The sequence below is a fragment of the Chenopodium quinoa genome, unplaced genomic scaffold (assembly GCF_001683475.1).
Source record: "Chenopodium quinoa cultivar QQ74 unplaced genomic scaffold, ASM168347v1, whole genome shotgun sequence".
Lineage (NCBI taxonomy): Eukaryota > Viridiplantae > Streptophyta > Magnoliopsida > Caryophyllales > Amaranthaceae > Chenopodium > Chenopodium quinoa.
Genome location: NW_018745024.1, coordinates 10,849,113 through 10,865,773, shown reverse-complemented (window position 1 = coordinate 10,865,773; position 16,661 = coordinate 10,849,113). Strand labels below are relative to the sequence as shown.

General features: G+C 33.8%; 3 protein-coding genes across 3 annotated transcripts; 2 read left to right on the top strand and 1 right to left on the bottom strand.

Moving 5' to 3' along the window:
* Positions 1 to 5,186: 5,186 nt before the first annotated feature.
* Positions 5,187 to 7,717, top strand: LOC110708651. The gene has a single exon (XM_021886836.1). The coding sequence runs from the start codon at positions 6,180 to 6,182 to the stop codon at positions 7,581 to 7,583; it is 1,404 nt and encodes a 467-aa protein (XP_021742528.1). The 5' UTR covers positions 5,187 to 6,179; the 3' UTR covers positions 7,584 to 7,717.
* Positions 7,718 to 8,246: 529 nt separating this feature from the next.
* On the top strand, positions 8,247 to 12,353 carry LOC110708652 (40S ribosomal protein S15a-5-like). Its single transcript, XM_021886837.1, has 3 exons — positions 8,247 to 8,542; positions 11,048 to 11,208; positions 11,927 to 12,353. The coding sequence occupies exons 1-3, from the start codon at positions 8,413 to 8,415 to the stop codon at positions 12,023 to 12,025; spliced, it is 390 nt and encodes a 129-aa protein (XP_021742529.1). The 5' UTR covers positions 8,247 to 8,412; the 3' UTR covers positions 12,026 to 12,353.
* A 703-nt stretch (positions 12,354 to 13,056) lies between these two features.
* LOC110708649 (CAX-interacting protein 4-like) lies at positions 13,057 to 16,323 on the bottom strand. The gene is made up of 3 exons (XM_021886835.1): positions 16,102 to 16,323; positions 14,550 to 15,544; positions 13,057 to 13,401 (listed from the first exon to the last, which is right to left on the bottom strand). Exon 2 carries the CDS (start codon positions 15,522 to 15,524, stop codon positions 14,565 to 14,567), a length of 960 nt encoding a protein of 319 aa, XP_021742527.1. The 5' UTR covers positions 15,525 to 15,544; positions 16,102 to 16,323; the 3' UTR covers positions 13,057 to 13,401; positions 14,550 to 14,564.
* Positions 16,324 to 16,661: the final 338 nt, after the last annotated feature.

The window sequence follows — 16,661 nt, the reverse complement described above, 5'->3', positions numbered from 1 at the left end:
AAAATTAGTGCTTTTTATAAGGTTGAAAACACGGAATCATGTATGGGTCAATACTCAATACGGTCAATATGAATTATATGATGAGGGTATTTAAAAGGTAGTTAACCGATTTAATATGTTTAGGGTCAATATGGTCAATATGATTTAATATGATTTAAAGTTGCAGGTTATATTGTATCAATTAAACTACTAAAAATTATGTGGCGGTTAAAGTATAACACTTATTAAAACATAGAGGGAGTATAATTAAAGCTAATACGGAGTACATGAATAGTGAAATAAGTATGTTGTCTCAAATATTCTGGAATGGAGGGAGTTTCTATATACACCCAGATATAAGGTGCATCCAAATGTATTTTTGCTCAATTATTTGATGACTATTGCTCATTTGGTTGTACTCATTTAATCATCAAATTAAATAAACTAAAAATAAAAATAGCGTCGAGTTTTAAGGTGCGTCCGGGTGTATATACTGTTAAACTTTTCAATATACGATTAATTTACATATTTTACAAAAATACTTACATCACGTACATTACATAAATCAAATACATGTATTTTAAATAATAAAAACATTAACTTAATACAAGTAGTTAACTAAGCTACCTCTCGTTATCAAAATGCTTTTTATTAAAGGAAACAACAAGGAAGCCCCAGTTAATCAATATGATAAACAAAATTTGTTTATCAAATGGCAAAATGGTAAATAAAACAACATAAATACCCAGTCATCATGACATTTTCGTAAATATATCAAAAACAGTGGAACCCATATTTACTAAAAAGTTGTTGATTTATTTAAATTTTGCCATTTGATAAACAAATTTTGTTTATTATATTGATAAACTTATATTTTCTCGAAAACAATTAGTCTCTCCTATATATTATGACAATTTTATGGATTTAAAGATTGAGGGACTACTTAGTGTTTTAGGGGTTGAGTACATTAATTAGGGGTTGAAGTTTATTTTAAAGTAGTAGTTTAACTTTTTAGTGTTGTTTTTTTGATAATGAAGAATATAAGATTGTCGGTGTAACATGTAAGTGGCGTACATGCGTTGCAATTATTTTTTCAATTAAAACTTTCCTTTACAATTGTTAGCCAACTTGAGACATACTAGTATAATAAAATCTTGCTTACATTAATGACCTCTATGTATTTCATTAGTATAATAAAATTGTTCATTAATTATCATATGATGTTATTTTTTTTTACAAGCAAACAATAATCCAATAAAACATTGCTATAAAAAACAAGAAAATAAAAATAAAAATCATACTTTTTAACTAATTAACTTAACTGATTTAGCCTGTTTATACATAAATAAATAAAAAAAAAGCATTAAATGAAACAAAATCAATTAATCTTGCGTCTCCTATGAAACCTATTTTGAGATGTACACTTTTTATTCTAGTTATGCTGTCTAATTATTGTGGTTGTGGCTGTGGCTGCATCAATGATACACTATTTATGGCCTTAGGACTTTAGGAGTCGAGTGGAAATCAAAACATTAATAGTTTGTTTCAACTTATATGAGTTGGAAAGATTGATAGGGTGCATTTTTATGTACAGATCACTTATATGAGTTTGTTTCAACTTTTTTTTAGGTGAAGTTAGCGTTATTAATCCTTATAATAATAACTTATCAAATTATAATTCCTTTTTTTTTAAATAGAATCAAATTATAATTCCTTGGCTTATCTTACCTCGTTTATACTTATCTAATTATTTATTTATTTATTTTTAATTATTTAAAAAAAAAACGATATTCATCTCCTATAATATATCATTAAAGTCCTAAGAAAAAGGAAAAATAAAGATCAGATTTGATTTTTTTTTAAAGAACAGTGCGTCTTGTGTGTGGCTGACCACACCATATGTCCACTTATTAAAAAACAAAGTAACCACTCCTTTTTTTAAAATTGACAACAGTCACCTGTTATTTGACGTATTTCAGCTTAGCTAAAATGTTGCTAGTTCTCCTTTTAGTGCTTGAACTTAACTGTGCCAAATCTGTCCAAATAATCATGTTGGCCCTCCATTCTGCCAAATTTATTATTTTTATTATTATTATTTTTTATTTTTTTTAGAGTTAAAAGGGGCCTAAATACCCGCGTGTACAATGCACCCACTTAACTAAAGTTAGTTTTTGCTCTCAATTGATGATTAAATGAAAAATAATCATCAAAGGAGAACAAATTATCTATTACTCCGTATATAACGGTCGCTACACAAAAGTAATAGTGAAATATTAAGAAGGAATTAAAACACTTCAATTCCTATGTGTATGTGTTGTTTGGATGGAGAAAGCTATTAGGGTAAATAATGTAAACGAAATTTCATCTTAGGTCAGAAAGCTATAAAGGTAAATAATGTAAACGAAATTTCATCCTAGGTCATGAAAACAAGTACTACCTCTGTTTCTTATTATTGACAATAAAGGAATAAATTATGTTTCACAAAATAATATGAATACTATTTTATTACACATAATAAGAAACGGAGGTAAATTATTCTTTCACCCTGCTTCATAGTGTACTTATAATTAGGTAGTTTTCATGTTGGTGCTTTTGAAACAGTGGCTAGCTACTTTATCGGTCAAGATCACGTCAACTAGCATAAGAATTTTGATCTAAATAATATTGTAGTTTGGCTCAAATACTAATGAAAATTATGTCCCAATATGAATTTAAAACACAATTGAAGATAAATTTTTAGGAAGGCGGTTTTGGTATCTAATTTGTCATATTTTATGTGTGCAATTTTGCTAGAACAATCACGAAAAGACTTTATCATTCTGATTGGTGAGTAGGTTTTTATTAAAATCAACTCCGTGAATTTAATTATATCATTTTCAACCAATCTAGCTACGTATGCATATACATTTCCATATTTGTTAGTTTTCTCCTTGAAAACTTATTTGCAATCTATGGTTCTTTCACCCTTTATGCAAATTAATCAAGTTTTAAAACATGATTTTCAAACATGGAGTCTATTTCGGATTTTTATGGCCTCTAACCATTATTCGGAATTTGGATTTGTAGTAACTATTTTACAAGACATTATTCCCTTACTATCTAATAGTAAATAGTATGCTTGTAAGTCTTAGGTTTATTTCTAACTTAATAGAAAATTTATAGGATTCAATCCAAGCCTTTGGCGAATTCTATACCTACACGGGTATATTGCATCAAACACTGAGTTTCAAGGAGCTTCTAAAGCCCTTTGATTATCTTGATCTTACTTTAACTTTTCAAAAGTTTTGTTAGAAATGAATTCTCTTTTAAGGCACTTGTAAAGTCCTTTTGAGTATTCTTGATCAAATATTCTCACGAAGCCCTTTTAAGGTCTTCTGAGATTCTCAGTTCTAGTTTGTAGTTAAGCTCGATTGTTATCGAGTTCATTTTCCTACCACTTGTCGTTTTGGAAATGTGTTACTTTCCAGAAAGACACCACTTAGAGCAACAAACACTATGTTCTCAATTAGGTTGTGGAGGTAATGCCCGTGGTCTCACTTGAATGCTTACAAAGAGACATGTATATTGTCTTTGGGTAAAAGTTCGTTGTAAAACAAACAGATAGATCCCACTTGAGCTATCTTAGCCTTTAATGAGCCATTAAGCTCCCACTCAACCACCTAGCTCTTGCTAAGCCGGTGAGCTCCCACTGAGTCACTTAGCTCCCACTGAGCCAGTGAACTCCCACTGTGGCTAAGAGTTTTAGACATATACTTTAAAAGACAATTAGAAGTTAAGTCTATCCATAATTGAATATGGCGTCCTTTCTTAACTTGACATTTTGTTTAGTGTAACATTAGTCTTTCGTGCAAATCTTAAGAACTTTATCAGGAAGGGATGTGATCCATCACTGTTCGAGTCATTTTTAAATGGCATCGAGGTCTCCGTGACGACACACTATGCTCTTTGTGGAGTTATTTATGAAAATTTCAATTTCATAACTTTGTGATGGTCACGCTTGGCTCAAGCAAACATCACTCGATATAATCTAGATGTTTTGATATCTTGCCAAGTCGATTCTGTACTTACCTGAACTCTTGAAATATTCAAGGTCAAGTTTGTTCACGTTTGATGAATATAGACATATTCTTTCAAATTCTTTGTGAAACGTTGAAGTAAATGAATCCTCTTTAGATTTCGGAGTCAATTTTCTATACCAAGAACAATAGCTCTTTACTTTCATTAATAATGCCTTTGGATGTACATACTATCAATAATTCAAAATCTAAACAAAACAAAAATAAAATTTTCCTCTTAAAAAATAGTACGGAGTAATAATTAATAACTAATAATCTCCACATTTCCTCAATTTTCACACCATTGATCCAAACTTGACGCTAACCTAACAATGCAACACTATACTGTTTACCATAGTATTAAGTTCGTGTCAATAATTTTTCCAAAAAATTAAAGATCGTACTCGTCGTAGTATAAATCATCATAATAATCATCGCCATAATTATTCTTGTCGTCGTTGCGATAATTAGCCCAATGCTGCCCGTGGTAATCAATCACACCATCTTTGTTGGAGACCGAGTAGGAATTATGAACATCACCATTAGAATCGTTGTTATTGATAGGCGAAGAATCATTATTCTTATCGTTAGTACTATTGTTAGGAATTACTTTTTTATGACGAACTTGTGCAAAAGAAATATTAAAAAGAAAAAGACCAATGCAAAGAAAACAAATCATTGCTATTCCAAACCAAAAGTTACGTATCTCTTTCTCATATGAGCTTCTTCTTCTGTAACTCATTGCTTCGGTCTTTCCCACTTACAACCTTTGCTTATGTAATTAGAGGACTAGAGGGTCGTTTAATTATTTTACTCCGGTACGCGTATTTATAACTTTATAAGGGATATGACTTATAAGAAACCTAAAACTACTCGGATTATAACTTTTGTACCAGATATTATACGAAATAAGATAAGAGAATACTTCGTAAGAGATAAAGTAGTTAATTTTAAAGTTAAATAGGATTCTACATAAGTCAAATTATTTATGAAAAACACGAGTAACCCTGGCCAACCACGTATGAAAGTTTATGTTATGAAAACTATTTTTGTGTGCCACGGAGTCAATTGTATAAATTTATGACTTGGATTGAGCACATATCATATGATTTTGCCGTTAGTTTAAGTTTTCCTTGACTAATCTAACATGGCAAATTGCCTAAAACGAATAGTACCATTTACCAAACTTTCTAAGAATACGAAAAATATCCCAAAAAACAGTAAATTTTTAATTGAAGAAGATCCGAAATTTAATTTGGGTTTGGAAAAAGACCAAACCCACTTATTATCAAATTTTCCCAAGTCAACTCCATTTATTGGGTAGTAATTGAATCACTCAATGAGAATTTTTAAACTTTTTTTTTTCACGTGATTGGTTTCGTAAAATTTCATTTTTTGAGCTTTAAATTTCATGTGTTTGCCTAATTTGTGATTCAGGTGGAGAGAGAAAATTTTAATGAAATTTATAAATTTTCCAGCTTTAAAGAGCTCATATTTGCTGAATTTGTAAGCAATTCTGGGGTTAAAATAATTAATTTTTTAAGGGTTTTTTTTTGTGGGTTTTAAGCAAAATGGGTTTATTTATATCATACTTAAAGTGGAATTCTTTATCCTATTACAAAAGTTGGGTAGAATTCCAATATTATGCTTATAAAATTCTCATTATTGGAGAGTTTTTATCACATTTTGCAGGATTCAAATTTCTGAGGGCTTTTTATTTGGAGAGAAATTAAATGTTGGTAATTGTGATCTTTCCCCTTTAATTTTTAGTGTTGTATTTTGTTTTTGAGTAATTTGCATGTATATGATTATGTTATGATAGTTTTACCTTGTTTTTTTTCATTGTTTTTGGTAATTTTTAAGTTAGGTATGATCTTAGGAATTAGTTGATTAATTTGGTTGATTTTGAGTAATTTATAATGTTGGGTTTTGTGAATTTTGAGTAGTATGAGGTTGGCTGAGCTCTTGTAGAGAAGGGAAACTAGGTTGGTTAATCTTGATGATATGGTTATTCTAATTATCAAAATCCTCAAATTTGGCTGATTTTGGGTAATATGCAATTTGGACCTATGAATTTAGTTAGATCTTAGAAAGAAATTAAAGGAAGAAAAGTAGTATTAGAGGGTCATTTGGATAGAATTAGGCATGGCAAAGAATCCGAAATGGAGATTTAACCGAATAATGGGATGGCTTCAGTTGTTTTTGGGAGTGCTTGTTATTATTGTGAGCATTTCTAGCCTAGTTAGATTCTATCATGCTGGATTTTTCTTTCATAGTGAAGATATTTGCCGTCATTTTTATGGGGAGAAGGATGCTTTCGAGGGGTTTGATGCCAAGGCGTTGTCTAATCGTATTGAGGAGGTGCTTGAAAAGATGGAAAATTTGCAAACCAAGCTTGAAGCCTATGTGCAAAAGATGGAGAAAGACAAAGATGATTTGGAGAAGAGTAATGTGTCAAAGCTAGAGTTTAAGAGGTACTTAGAGGATGAGGTTATTCAACCTCTTTACGACTCTCACATCACACTTAGACAAATCCGATTACCAAAAGTGGGAGGTAGTGGAAACACGACCTTTATGGAGGAACCATTGATTAATAATTTCGTGGTTGAGGAGATCAGAAAGTATATCACCCCGAAAGAGAACAAGAATGGGAAGGTTAACATTTTTAAAACAGAGAGGATTTACAATACGATAGGCCATGCTTGTGTTTTAATGAAGAAAGATTTAGAATTTTACATGGATTATGATGTGGGTTCTTATTGCAAGGATGACTGGAATCTAGCTCAGAAGCTTATGCTTCATGGATGTGATCCATTGCCTCGAAGACGTTGCTTGACAAGGGCCTCCAAGACCTTCCTCAAACCAAAACCAATCAATGAATCACTATGGAAGATACCAGATGGAAGAAATGTCAGATGGAATCTCTACAGGTGCAGGGACTTTGAGTGCTTATCGAGCAACAATACTGATCGAGGTTACACCAAGTGCACGGGATGCTTTGAGATGGAAAAGGAGAGGCTTAAATGGGTCAACAAAAGCTCTATTTCTCCTGCTGAATTTCTCATAAGTGATGTTTTGGCTATCAAGCCAGGGGAGATACGGGTTGGCATCGACTACAGTGTAGGTACTGGCAGTTTTGCTGCAAGGATGATGGAACAAAATGTCACCATTATTTCAACTGCCCTGAATTTGGGGGCACCTTTCAGTGAAACGATTGCACTTCGAGGGTTACTTCACTTGTATGTAACACCTAATCAACGACTCCCATTCTTTGAAAACACGATGGACTTGATCCACACGACTGGTCTCTTGGATGGATGGATCGACCTGCTACTGTTGGATTTCATGTTATTCGATTGGGATCGAATTCTGAGACCTGGAGGTTTGTTATGGATAGATAGATTCTTCTGTAATAGAAATGACTTAGATGATTACATGTACATGTTCCTGCAGTTCAGGTACAAGAAGCATAAGTGGGTTGTAACTCCTAAGTCAAAAGACGAGGTTTATCTATCTGCTTTGCTTGAAAAGCCCCCTAGGTCCTTGTGAGTTTATTGCTTGATACTCATTTTGTTTAGTATTTGCAGCGAAAATTACTAATGTAATCATGCAAAAATTATTTTGTATTGAACAGTTTATATTGTTGCTCCTTTCTCTTAATGATTCAATTTGTTTTTTTTTTTCCTGATATCACCTATGCTTCTCATAACTAGTTGAAATCTTGTGCCTTGTGCAAAAGATGGTAATTAACTTTCATGTCCAAAAAAAAAAAAAAAAAAAAAAGCAAATACATCTGTAATTAATTTTCATTTGAACCCTAAAGAATTCTTATCTTCACTTATGGACACTTTTATAATGATTAAACGTCTTGAATTATAGAATTATTGTACTTCTTTCTTTTATTGAGAAGAAAAACATCTTTCGTGAACAACAATAGTTATATACGCATAACATAGATAAAATAAACACATATACGTAAAATGATCAAACCGATCCAGCGTATCGAGAATTCAAAATAAACACATAACTGTTATAAACCAACCTGACCAAAATTATCTTGACTAAACCTAAATTGATCCGATTCAAAATACAATTTTACTCGTAATTGGTTAACCGATCCAGCGTATTGAGAATTCAAGACGACTCGAACTTCACACCCAATTTGACAACTCTCAATTTCCTCCTTTAAAAACCTCACCAACATGCTATACATGCCCTCATACTCACAACTCACAAGTGACACAGAGAAAAAAGGTACAAAGAAAAGAGGCCCAAAAAAACCCCAAAAACCCTCTTGATTTCAATCACACTGAAATAGTGAATTCCCTAAAACCTCATTCATCTTCAACGAGCAAGCAAGTTAAGGAGGAGAGAGAAAATGGGGAGAAGAATACTCAACGATGCACTTCGCACCATTGTTAACGCCGAGAAGAGAAACAAAGCTACCGCTGAACTCCAACCCATTTCTACTGTCATGTGCTCCTTTCTCCACATCATGAAAAATCGAGGTCTTTTTTTTTTTTTTTTTTTTTTTTTTTTTTTTTTTTTTGGGTGAATTTATGCTTGTGATTTGATTAAAAATTCTATTTTTATGGGTGTTTTATGCAATTGAATTTGACCCTTTAAGTTGCTTCTTTGTTTGCATCTTAATTTGGTAATGATATTTTATTTGGGAGTGATTTTAGCTCGAAATTGATGCTTCTGTTGAGATATGATTTCCCCTTTTTTACTGGAAATTTTGGGTTTTTAGGAAGATAATTGTATTGGGTTGCTGTTGAATTTGTTGTTAATAGAATGATTTGGAAGTTTTAGTAATTAGTACTGTATTATTGATGTTTATGCATAGGATAAGAGTTTAAGGATCATTACCACAACAAACAACCTTGCAAGATCTACTATAGCTAGTGACTATTGTATGGCCCTTGAGTATTCCCTCCCTTTGCAATACGGCGGAACTCGGTTGCAAATTGCTTTACAAAGGGTTGTTTTTTTCACTTGTTGTGAGTGTTGAGAGCAGTGGTTCGGATCACACATTAATTTCATCATTATAGTGGAATAAGAGGGGAGTAAGATCATAAGAGTTGGATGTCTACGGAATTGGTTCTTGGAAATAGGATTAAAGTATTGACATTTTGAGTTGGAAGTTCAATTTCGTGACATATCGAGGTAGACAATTTCAAGGGCTTAAGACACATTCTTGGGGGTAAATGAATCACACTTGAGTAAATTTTCTAGTTTAAACAGTGTAGGTGTATATGGAAAATAGTGTAGTACTCATAAGTCATAACATCTGTAACCTAAAGCTCCAAAACCATTGTTGCAAGGGCAGTTAGGCCTGGGAAAATTTCAGTATTTCTCATATTCGTGCCTTTCTTGGACCTATGGCTATTGGCAGTATTTAGTATTCAATGGTTGGGGTGAGCATAAAGGAAACATTGTCAATGTTTGGGGATTAGATTTCCACCCACGGATCACATCACTGCAGCTTCCAAATGGTTTCTTCATACTTTTATTGCAGAATGACCTGTTGCAACATTAGTCTGTTAACGTTTTCCCTTATGAACTTGAATAGAAAAGAAAAATGGTTAAAGTGCTGAACATTTCTGCCATTGCAAATGTTACCACTGTTAGAAACATTGGCCAATTATGTATGATTCTGGCAATATTGAGCCATCAGCGACCTGAGTTGGAGAATGCATGTGGGAAGGACGTATTGTGCCTGTGAATTTCTTCAAAATCCTTTACATATAGGTTTATGTTATGCTTAATCATCTAGGATCATAGATTGAATTTGAACTTTAGCTCATTTGACTTTATAATAGCTTTCTTAAATCTTAACCATGACCGGTGACGTAAAAAATCAGGGGAATGAGATAAGCTACCAGAATTAGTTGGCAGAATCTATTATTTAGAGCTTCCCACATGCAGCACTTTTGAGATGCTATAAATAAATCTAGCAGTCATTGGTGATAAACTTGTGAATAGCTAATCAGTAATACTGTAATACATCACTAGGAAATTATTTGAACTGCACATGTTCCCTCCAAGAAATTCTCATATTGTTATGTTACTGGGTAGCTTTTACCATCTGTTGCTGTGAGCCTGTGACTATATTAGTATCCTAATTTCTAAAATAAGCTGATTGAGTCTGAAATCTCCACCCTTTTTGTACACTTTGATCCAAATCTAAACTTACATCCAATCTTTTCACCTTCTTAGAGACGACACTGTTCCGATAGGTCATGAATAAATTCATATAAATACCTTTTTTCACTCTTGGGCTAGCTTACTCTGAACTGTTGTCAAATTCACAGAATCTCTGTATGATTGCATGTAATGGTATATTGGTACATATACAGAACTACTTTTCTATCAGTAAGTCAATTGTAAACTTGGTCAATGACTTAAATTTTTTTGTGTTCATTAAACACTACTAGAAAAGGTGATAATATTAATGTCTGGGGGCTTGTGTCAATGGACCTTAGATATAGGAGAGATTGGAATGAATCAAGATGGATATGCTGAAGCTTGGTGCTGCGAGTTACCAGACAATCTTCATAAATCCTTGCCTGATGGAGCCCATGGAGGTTGGTGAGGTTTTGGTAACCAAGGCATGGTGTTGCGTTATTTGGACATGCTACCAGTACAGGTTTAGCTATGGGGAACATTATTGAGAATGATGTTTTGTTCCAGTTCATGTAGCTGACCTTATCATTTAGATTAAAGCTCTGATATTGTTGCGGTCTATACCCTAAAGTCTATGCTTTCATTTAATATCAAATGCTTGATTCTTTTTTTCCCCCACTTTAAAATCAGGCTTTTGCTATTAAGTTCTTTAGCCGTTTTTTCAAGTCATTAGTACTTTCTTAACTACAAAAAGTCAAATTTTGGTAATTTGGCAATTGTGAACGTTTTGCTTTTTTTTTTGACGGGAAACTCTCACAATTTTATTAAACTGATACGACTTCCTGTACTTCCTTTTTCACAAAGAAAGCTGGTTATCTTATTTGCAGGGTATATCAAAGATTTTCAAGTTCACGATCTGCATAGAGTTGGAAAGGCAACAGTAGAACTTCTAGGACGGGTGAATGACTGCAAAGCTCTCACTTATAGACAGGACTTGAAAGCAAAGGATGTTGAAAAGTACAGAAAGGAGACTCTCCCAACGCGACAGGTGTGTATTTTCATACTTTGAAAGCATTCTGACTAATGTCCATGTGCTCCTGATTGCAAGAATCAAGTGAGAGCTCAGCACAAGGTTTGGGTTTGTTTCTAATGTGCTCTAAGCTCATGGTTGCTGAGCAATAGTATGTGGTTGAATTTTGTCCCCCGTCTTTTCTTTTACCTGACTTTTGCACTCAGCAATGGATGGGAAGTGGATGTCTCACCCCTTACTGCTCTCCCAAAATGAAAAAGAATTTTTTGGATTCCTGGTCAATGTAGAACTTTACATCTTGTTTGTGACGTTAATTTTCTTATTCTGTTCAAATATTTTGGGTTGTAAAAAAAGAGATTGAATAGGAATTACATATCCCAACTTTTTACCACGGATCTATCTATGCATTGGGATGTAACGACTTTTTCGTTACCCCAGAAATTGACCTAGGATAGTTATACTAAACCTAGCAATTGATTTAGGCTAGGGAAGAGGGAGTCATTTGCTGTGTTTAACTTAGGAGCAATCTTGAATTCTTAACAGTCCTCACCGAGAAAGAAGGCTGGTTAAAATGTGTCTTATTCAAAGAGATACAATAAAGGCCTTAAGGGAGGGCTATCTTAAAAAGTTTCATTTTTATTTTTTACCTTCGTATTTTTTCAGGAAGGGGTGTTTGTTCTTGTGTCTTCTCTGATGTATATCTCTTTTTTTTTTTTTTTTTTTTTTTTTTGTGCAGTGGGGCTATGTTGTAATTACAACTCCGAACGGTGTCCTGGACCATGAAGAAGCCATCAAACAAAATGTGGGGGGTCAAGTTCTTGGTTATTTTCATTGATTACAAACTTGATATGACTCCTGTAGTCAATTTACTGGTGGAAATGATTGTGGTTATGAGATTGTAGCCCCTTTTTAACAAAGTTTCATGAGACAGAAGTTTGAACTACTCAATATCACATAATTTTCATGTTTGAAGATGCTACTAGTTAGGTCTTGGCCAAATATCATGTATTCTTCATTGTGTCATTTTCCCGGATTAGTTTGGTGCAGAAATGATATTCTACAGAAATTCATGTGAAAAGAATTCCTATGCCTACAGGGGCTTCAGCAATTACTGTATAATCTTCTAGTGAAAACTTGAAATTTCAAATGGATTTTTGCTATTATTTGAATAAGCTCACAAACTATCTATTTATGTCACTCTTCAAGGAAAAAATACTACAGATTAACAAATAGGGCATAATTTACTCAAATTGTTCAGCTTTTTGGACTAAATTATTGCATTTGACAGTAAAGATTAGTGAGTTATTGATTATTGACAGCAAAAGGAATGATGAAAGGTTGATTGATAACTAATAAACTATGACAAGAAAAGGCATTGCAGTGATTATCATTAATTGAATCTCTTTGAAAGGCCCTACAGGAATGATGAAAGGTTGATTGATAACTAATAAACTATGACAAGAAAAGGCATTGCAGTGATTATCATTAATTGAATCTCTTTGGAAAGGCCCTACAGCAAGGCTGTAACACGTTGCCTAAGATTGCAGCAAACTAGAATTCTTCATAATAATGGTTGTTTTTATTTCAACGAAAGAGGAAATATATATATATATATATATATATATATATATATATATATATATATATATATATATGTATGTATATATATATATAAAGTTAAATTGTAAAATATGAACTGCAACATGCTAGTGGCTAAATTGCTTTATCAACATGCATGAATTTTATGCCAAATTGCCAATGCATCAAAATTTTGTTACACTTAACTTAAGAACCAGTGTAAAATAAGATCAACCTGGAACTCTGGAAGCTGAAAACATTTTAATATCAGATATTCAAGATATTTGATGGGAGATGAAAGAAATATAGAACATGGTGTACGCAGACAATAACACATTTGTGTTCATGCTTATCCTGGATGTTCGCAGCAAACACATAAGGTTATATAATAACAACTTACTAAAGTCATAACCATTCACCATGTAGGTTGAATAAACAAGCAAAATTAAATGGATAGCTCCGTACATAAAGGCAACCAGTCTCGTTACAACAGAATACAAGGGGCAAGAGCCCTACTACTATATTTGATTTCCATTCCTCAGAAACATGGAAGATAGATGGCATATTTTACAGGGCTCAGCCATATAACTTTGCAGTAGCTAGTTCAGATGACATGGTACATGAATCCAGTCCCTGCAAGATAGTAAGCACCACAAATTATTAATCTGTTAACTATTTTTGATAGTGAAGATAATGGACAAAAAAACGGGGGAAACATATTTAAACACACATAAATGAACCTACATATACTAAACACAGTATAACCTAACCAATGTCATTATTATAAATGACTCGTTATAAACAGCGAGCTGCATAAACATCTCCCATCACTTCAAGTTGGACAAGCATAAAGCATACAGATGAACCCATTACTTCTACATGTGGAACAATTGAAACCTTTCTTTTTACTTGTTTGTCCTCCCCTCCCCCTAATCCTTTCTTCTTTGGCCCAAGCCATGGCCAGATTTAGAGGTTGTCTATAAAGGAGGCGATAAGTTTATACGTAGTATATGCCAGCATGATGCCTTGTCAACACTCCCGTGGTATTGGAGGGCAACATAAGGCATCAATCACATTAACAATCAATAATGTGAGCGAACTTATGGTCTCAAACTGGATACATCAATAAATGCCTTACTTGGGAGTTGGGACCATCCAAACCATCAATGACATGGGGTCCTTCAGATACTCCTTATTGTAGCATAGTTAGAGTCTAATGAGTGATATTCAGTTAATGCATGCTTCGAGTTTCTAGATTCATCAAAAAATACAAGGCTAAAAGAGTGAAAGATAATAGACAACAGCAAAGTTGGAAAATAGCAGGACAGGAAGAAAACAAAAGATGCAATCACTCAATTTAAAGAAAAGATAAGAGCAGCTACAAGGTGCAAAGCAATATATACAACCGGAGCCCCAATTTCCACATGAAAAGCAGATAATATGACGACTTCAGGTGCCCGAAAGAGACAATAAACCATTGTAAATTGTTACTTTGTGAATACAAAAGACCAAAAAAAAAGTAAAAGCATAAACAATAGGATTTTTCTTCATGAAATAGAAAAAAAATCTCACTCTTGAGGAATAATCAGCAAGACATGCACATCTCACTTTACACAAAGGCAACCATTGTATATGCAAGTCAAGCAAACATATAAGAATTGTAGATTAACTGTAGAATATATAGAAGTAACCAGCAAGGACAACATAGAAAAATGATTTGATAAATACAAACTTAATACAGCATTAGTTAAAAATAATAGATTACTCATTGAAGCTCATACCTGAAGATAACAACATCACTCATCATCTTCATAAGTTCGTTTCCGGCTCTTCTTATCTGAGCGCTTTGAGTGCCTTCCAACCCTAGAATCCTCTGAGTCACTGACATCGGAATCAGAAGGTGACCTAGCCCTCCTGCTCTTTCTCTTACGCCGCTTAGGAGATTCATCAGTATCATCTGAATCATCTGCATGTCGATGGCTCCTCCTCCTCCTCTTTTCCTTCCTACTCTTCCTTTTTCGACGTTCCTCCTCTTCATCAGATGATTCATCCTTCTTCCTTCTCTTTTCCTTTCTCCTCTTCCTGTGAACATCATTCTCATCATCTGAATCAGTCCCTGATCTTTTCCCACTCCTCTTCTTTGACCTACCCCTTTTCTTCCTCCTTCCAGAATCAGAATCTTCATCATCCGAGGAATCTTTCTTCTTTTTTGTAGACTTCAATTTGCTACTGGCCTTCTTCTTCTTCCCATATCTCTCAGCAATAATCTTCTCCATCTCAGAATCTTCACTTGAATCAGAGCTCTCAGTCTCATCATCCACCTCAGAACTCTCCTCTCCGCTCTCAGCAGCCACTTTACCATTCATTTTCCCAAAACTACCCTTAATTTTCTGCAGCCCTGCCAAGACATTGGCCTGAATCAGATCTTGGTCTTTCTCATCCTCCTTAACACTCAAAAAGTTCCTACACTGAAAAGTAAGATGCCCAACACGGCCACACTTCTTGCAAGCACCACGGGCCTCATCGTTATTTGAACCAGTGATTCGAGCAAGAGCAAGCAAACCCTGGAAATTTGCATAAGAATTCTCAGGATCTTCCTCAGTCTTGCTCTGAGAAGCCACCTTGGAATCATCTTTGGTGGGAGCATAGGGATCATAACCAATCGCACTCTGCCAAATTCCGTGAGTCTGAAGAGCAGCACTACTGTGCACCCGGTTATTCGCGGGCATACGCACCCTACCTGCTGTAGCCGGCATTTTGAAACCCGAATCTACAACTATAAAACAACACAAGGGAAACAAGATCAGAATTTAGAAATAGACGAACAACAAGGATTTCAAACATGAATTCCCAACAAATATCAAAAGAGAAACAATATTTCAAACACAAAATGTGTCAATGGATCCAATTAATTAATCAGACTTCGTTTTCCCTACCAAATTCAAATTCTAATCTTCCCAATTCACAAGTTAACCAAATATGAACCTTTTCGCCAATTTAAGTGTTAAATCAATGTTCCAACTAATGATAAGGCAATAAATTTCGGGCATCAAAATCAATAGAACAAAAACTAGTAAAATATCATCAATTAGCTAAACAATTAAACGCTAATTATTCAACCCTAATTCCAAATTCCAACCTATTCAATGCTATGTATAATACACACGCGTATTCTCTCCTTATTTCTGAAAAGATTACAAAATCATCTTCTTCTTCCCCCACATCCAGGCAAGATCATACGATGTTCATAGAAATAAAACATGAATTCCTCAAATTTAAAACGCAATTAATCAGAAACAATTGAGAAATTAAGAAAGAAAGCTGAGAAATTACCGAAATCAAATTAGGGTTTCCGAGGCGCTTGAGAATGGAGACGACGGAAGCGAGCGCGAAGGCCGAGGATCAGCAAAGATGAAGGGGGAAATGGCGAAAAAGCTTGAGGTTTGAGCTTTAATGGCGTCTAGATGAAGAGAGGGAATTGATGAGGATGAAAAAAGGGAAAGAAGGCAAAGAAAAAAAGTGTCGGCCAAATTGAAGAAAAAGGATATTGCATTACTATTTTTTCTAATTTAAATTCTATGGTTTATATTAATTCTCACAATTGAAATTTACGGATTTTGACCTTTTTTTTTTTTACTTTATTAAATTTTACCAGCTATTATTAATTACCTTAGAGCGGACCTAATTTTGGAGAGTCCTTCACTCCTTCTCAAAACAATCCTAATGGGAATGAACTCGACTATAATGGATAAATAACAACAATAATCATTTTCTATTATCTTCTGATACTCCTAAGTCCTTATCCTTGCGTATATTATGAATAAACTTGAACATACACTTTATAGACTTTGTTTTTTGAAAGACATATCCAAGTGAACTTGAACATACACTTC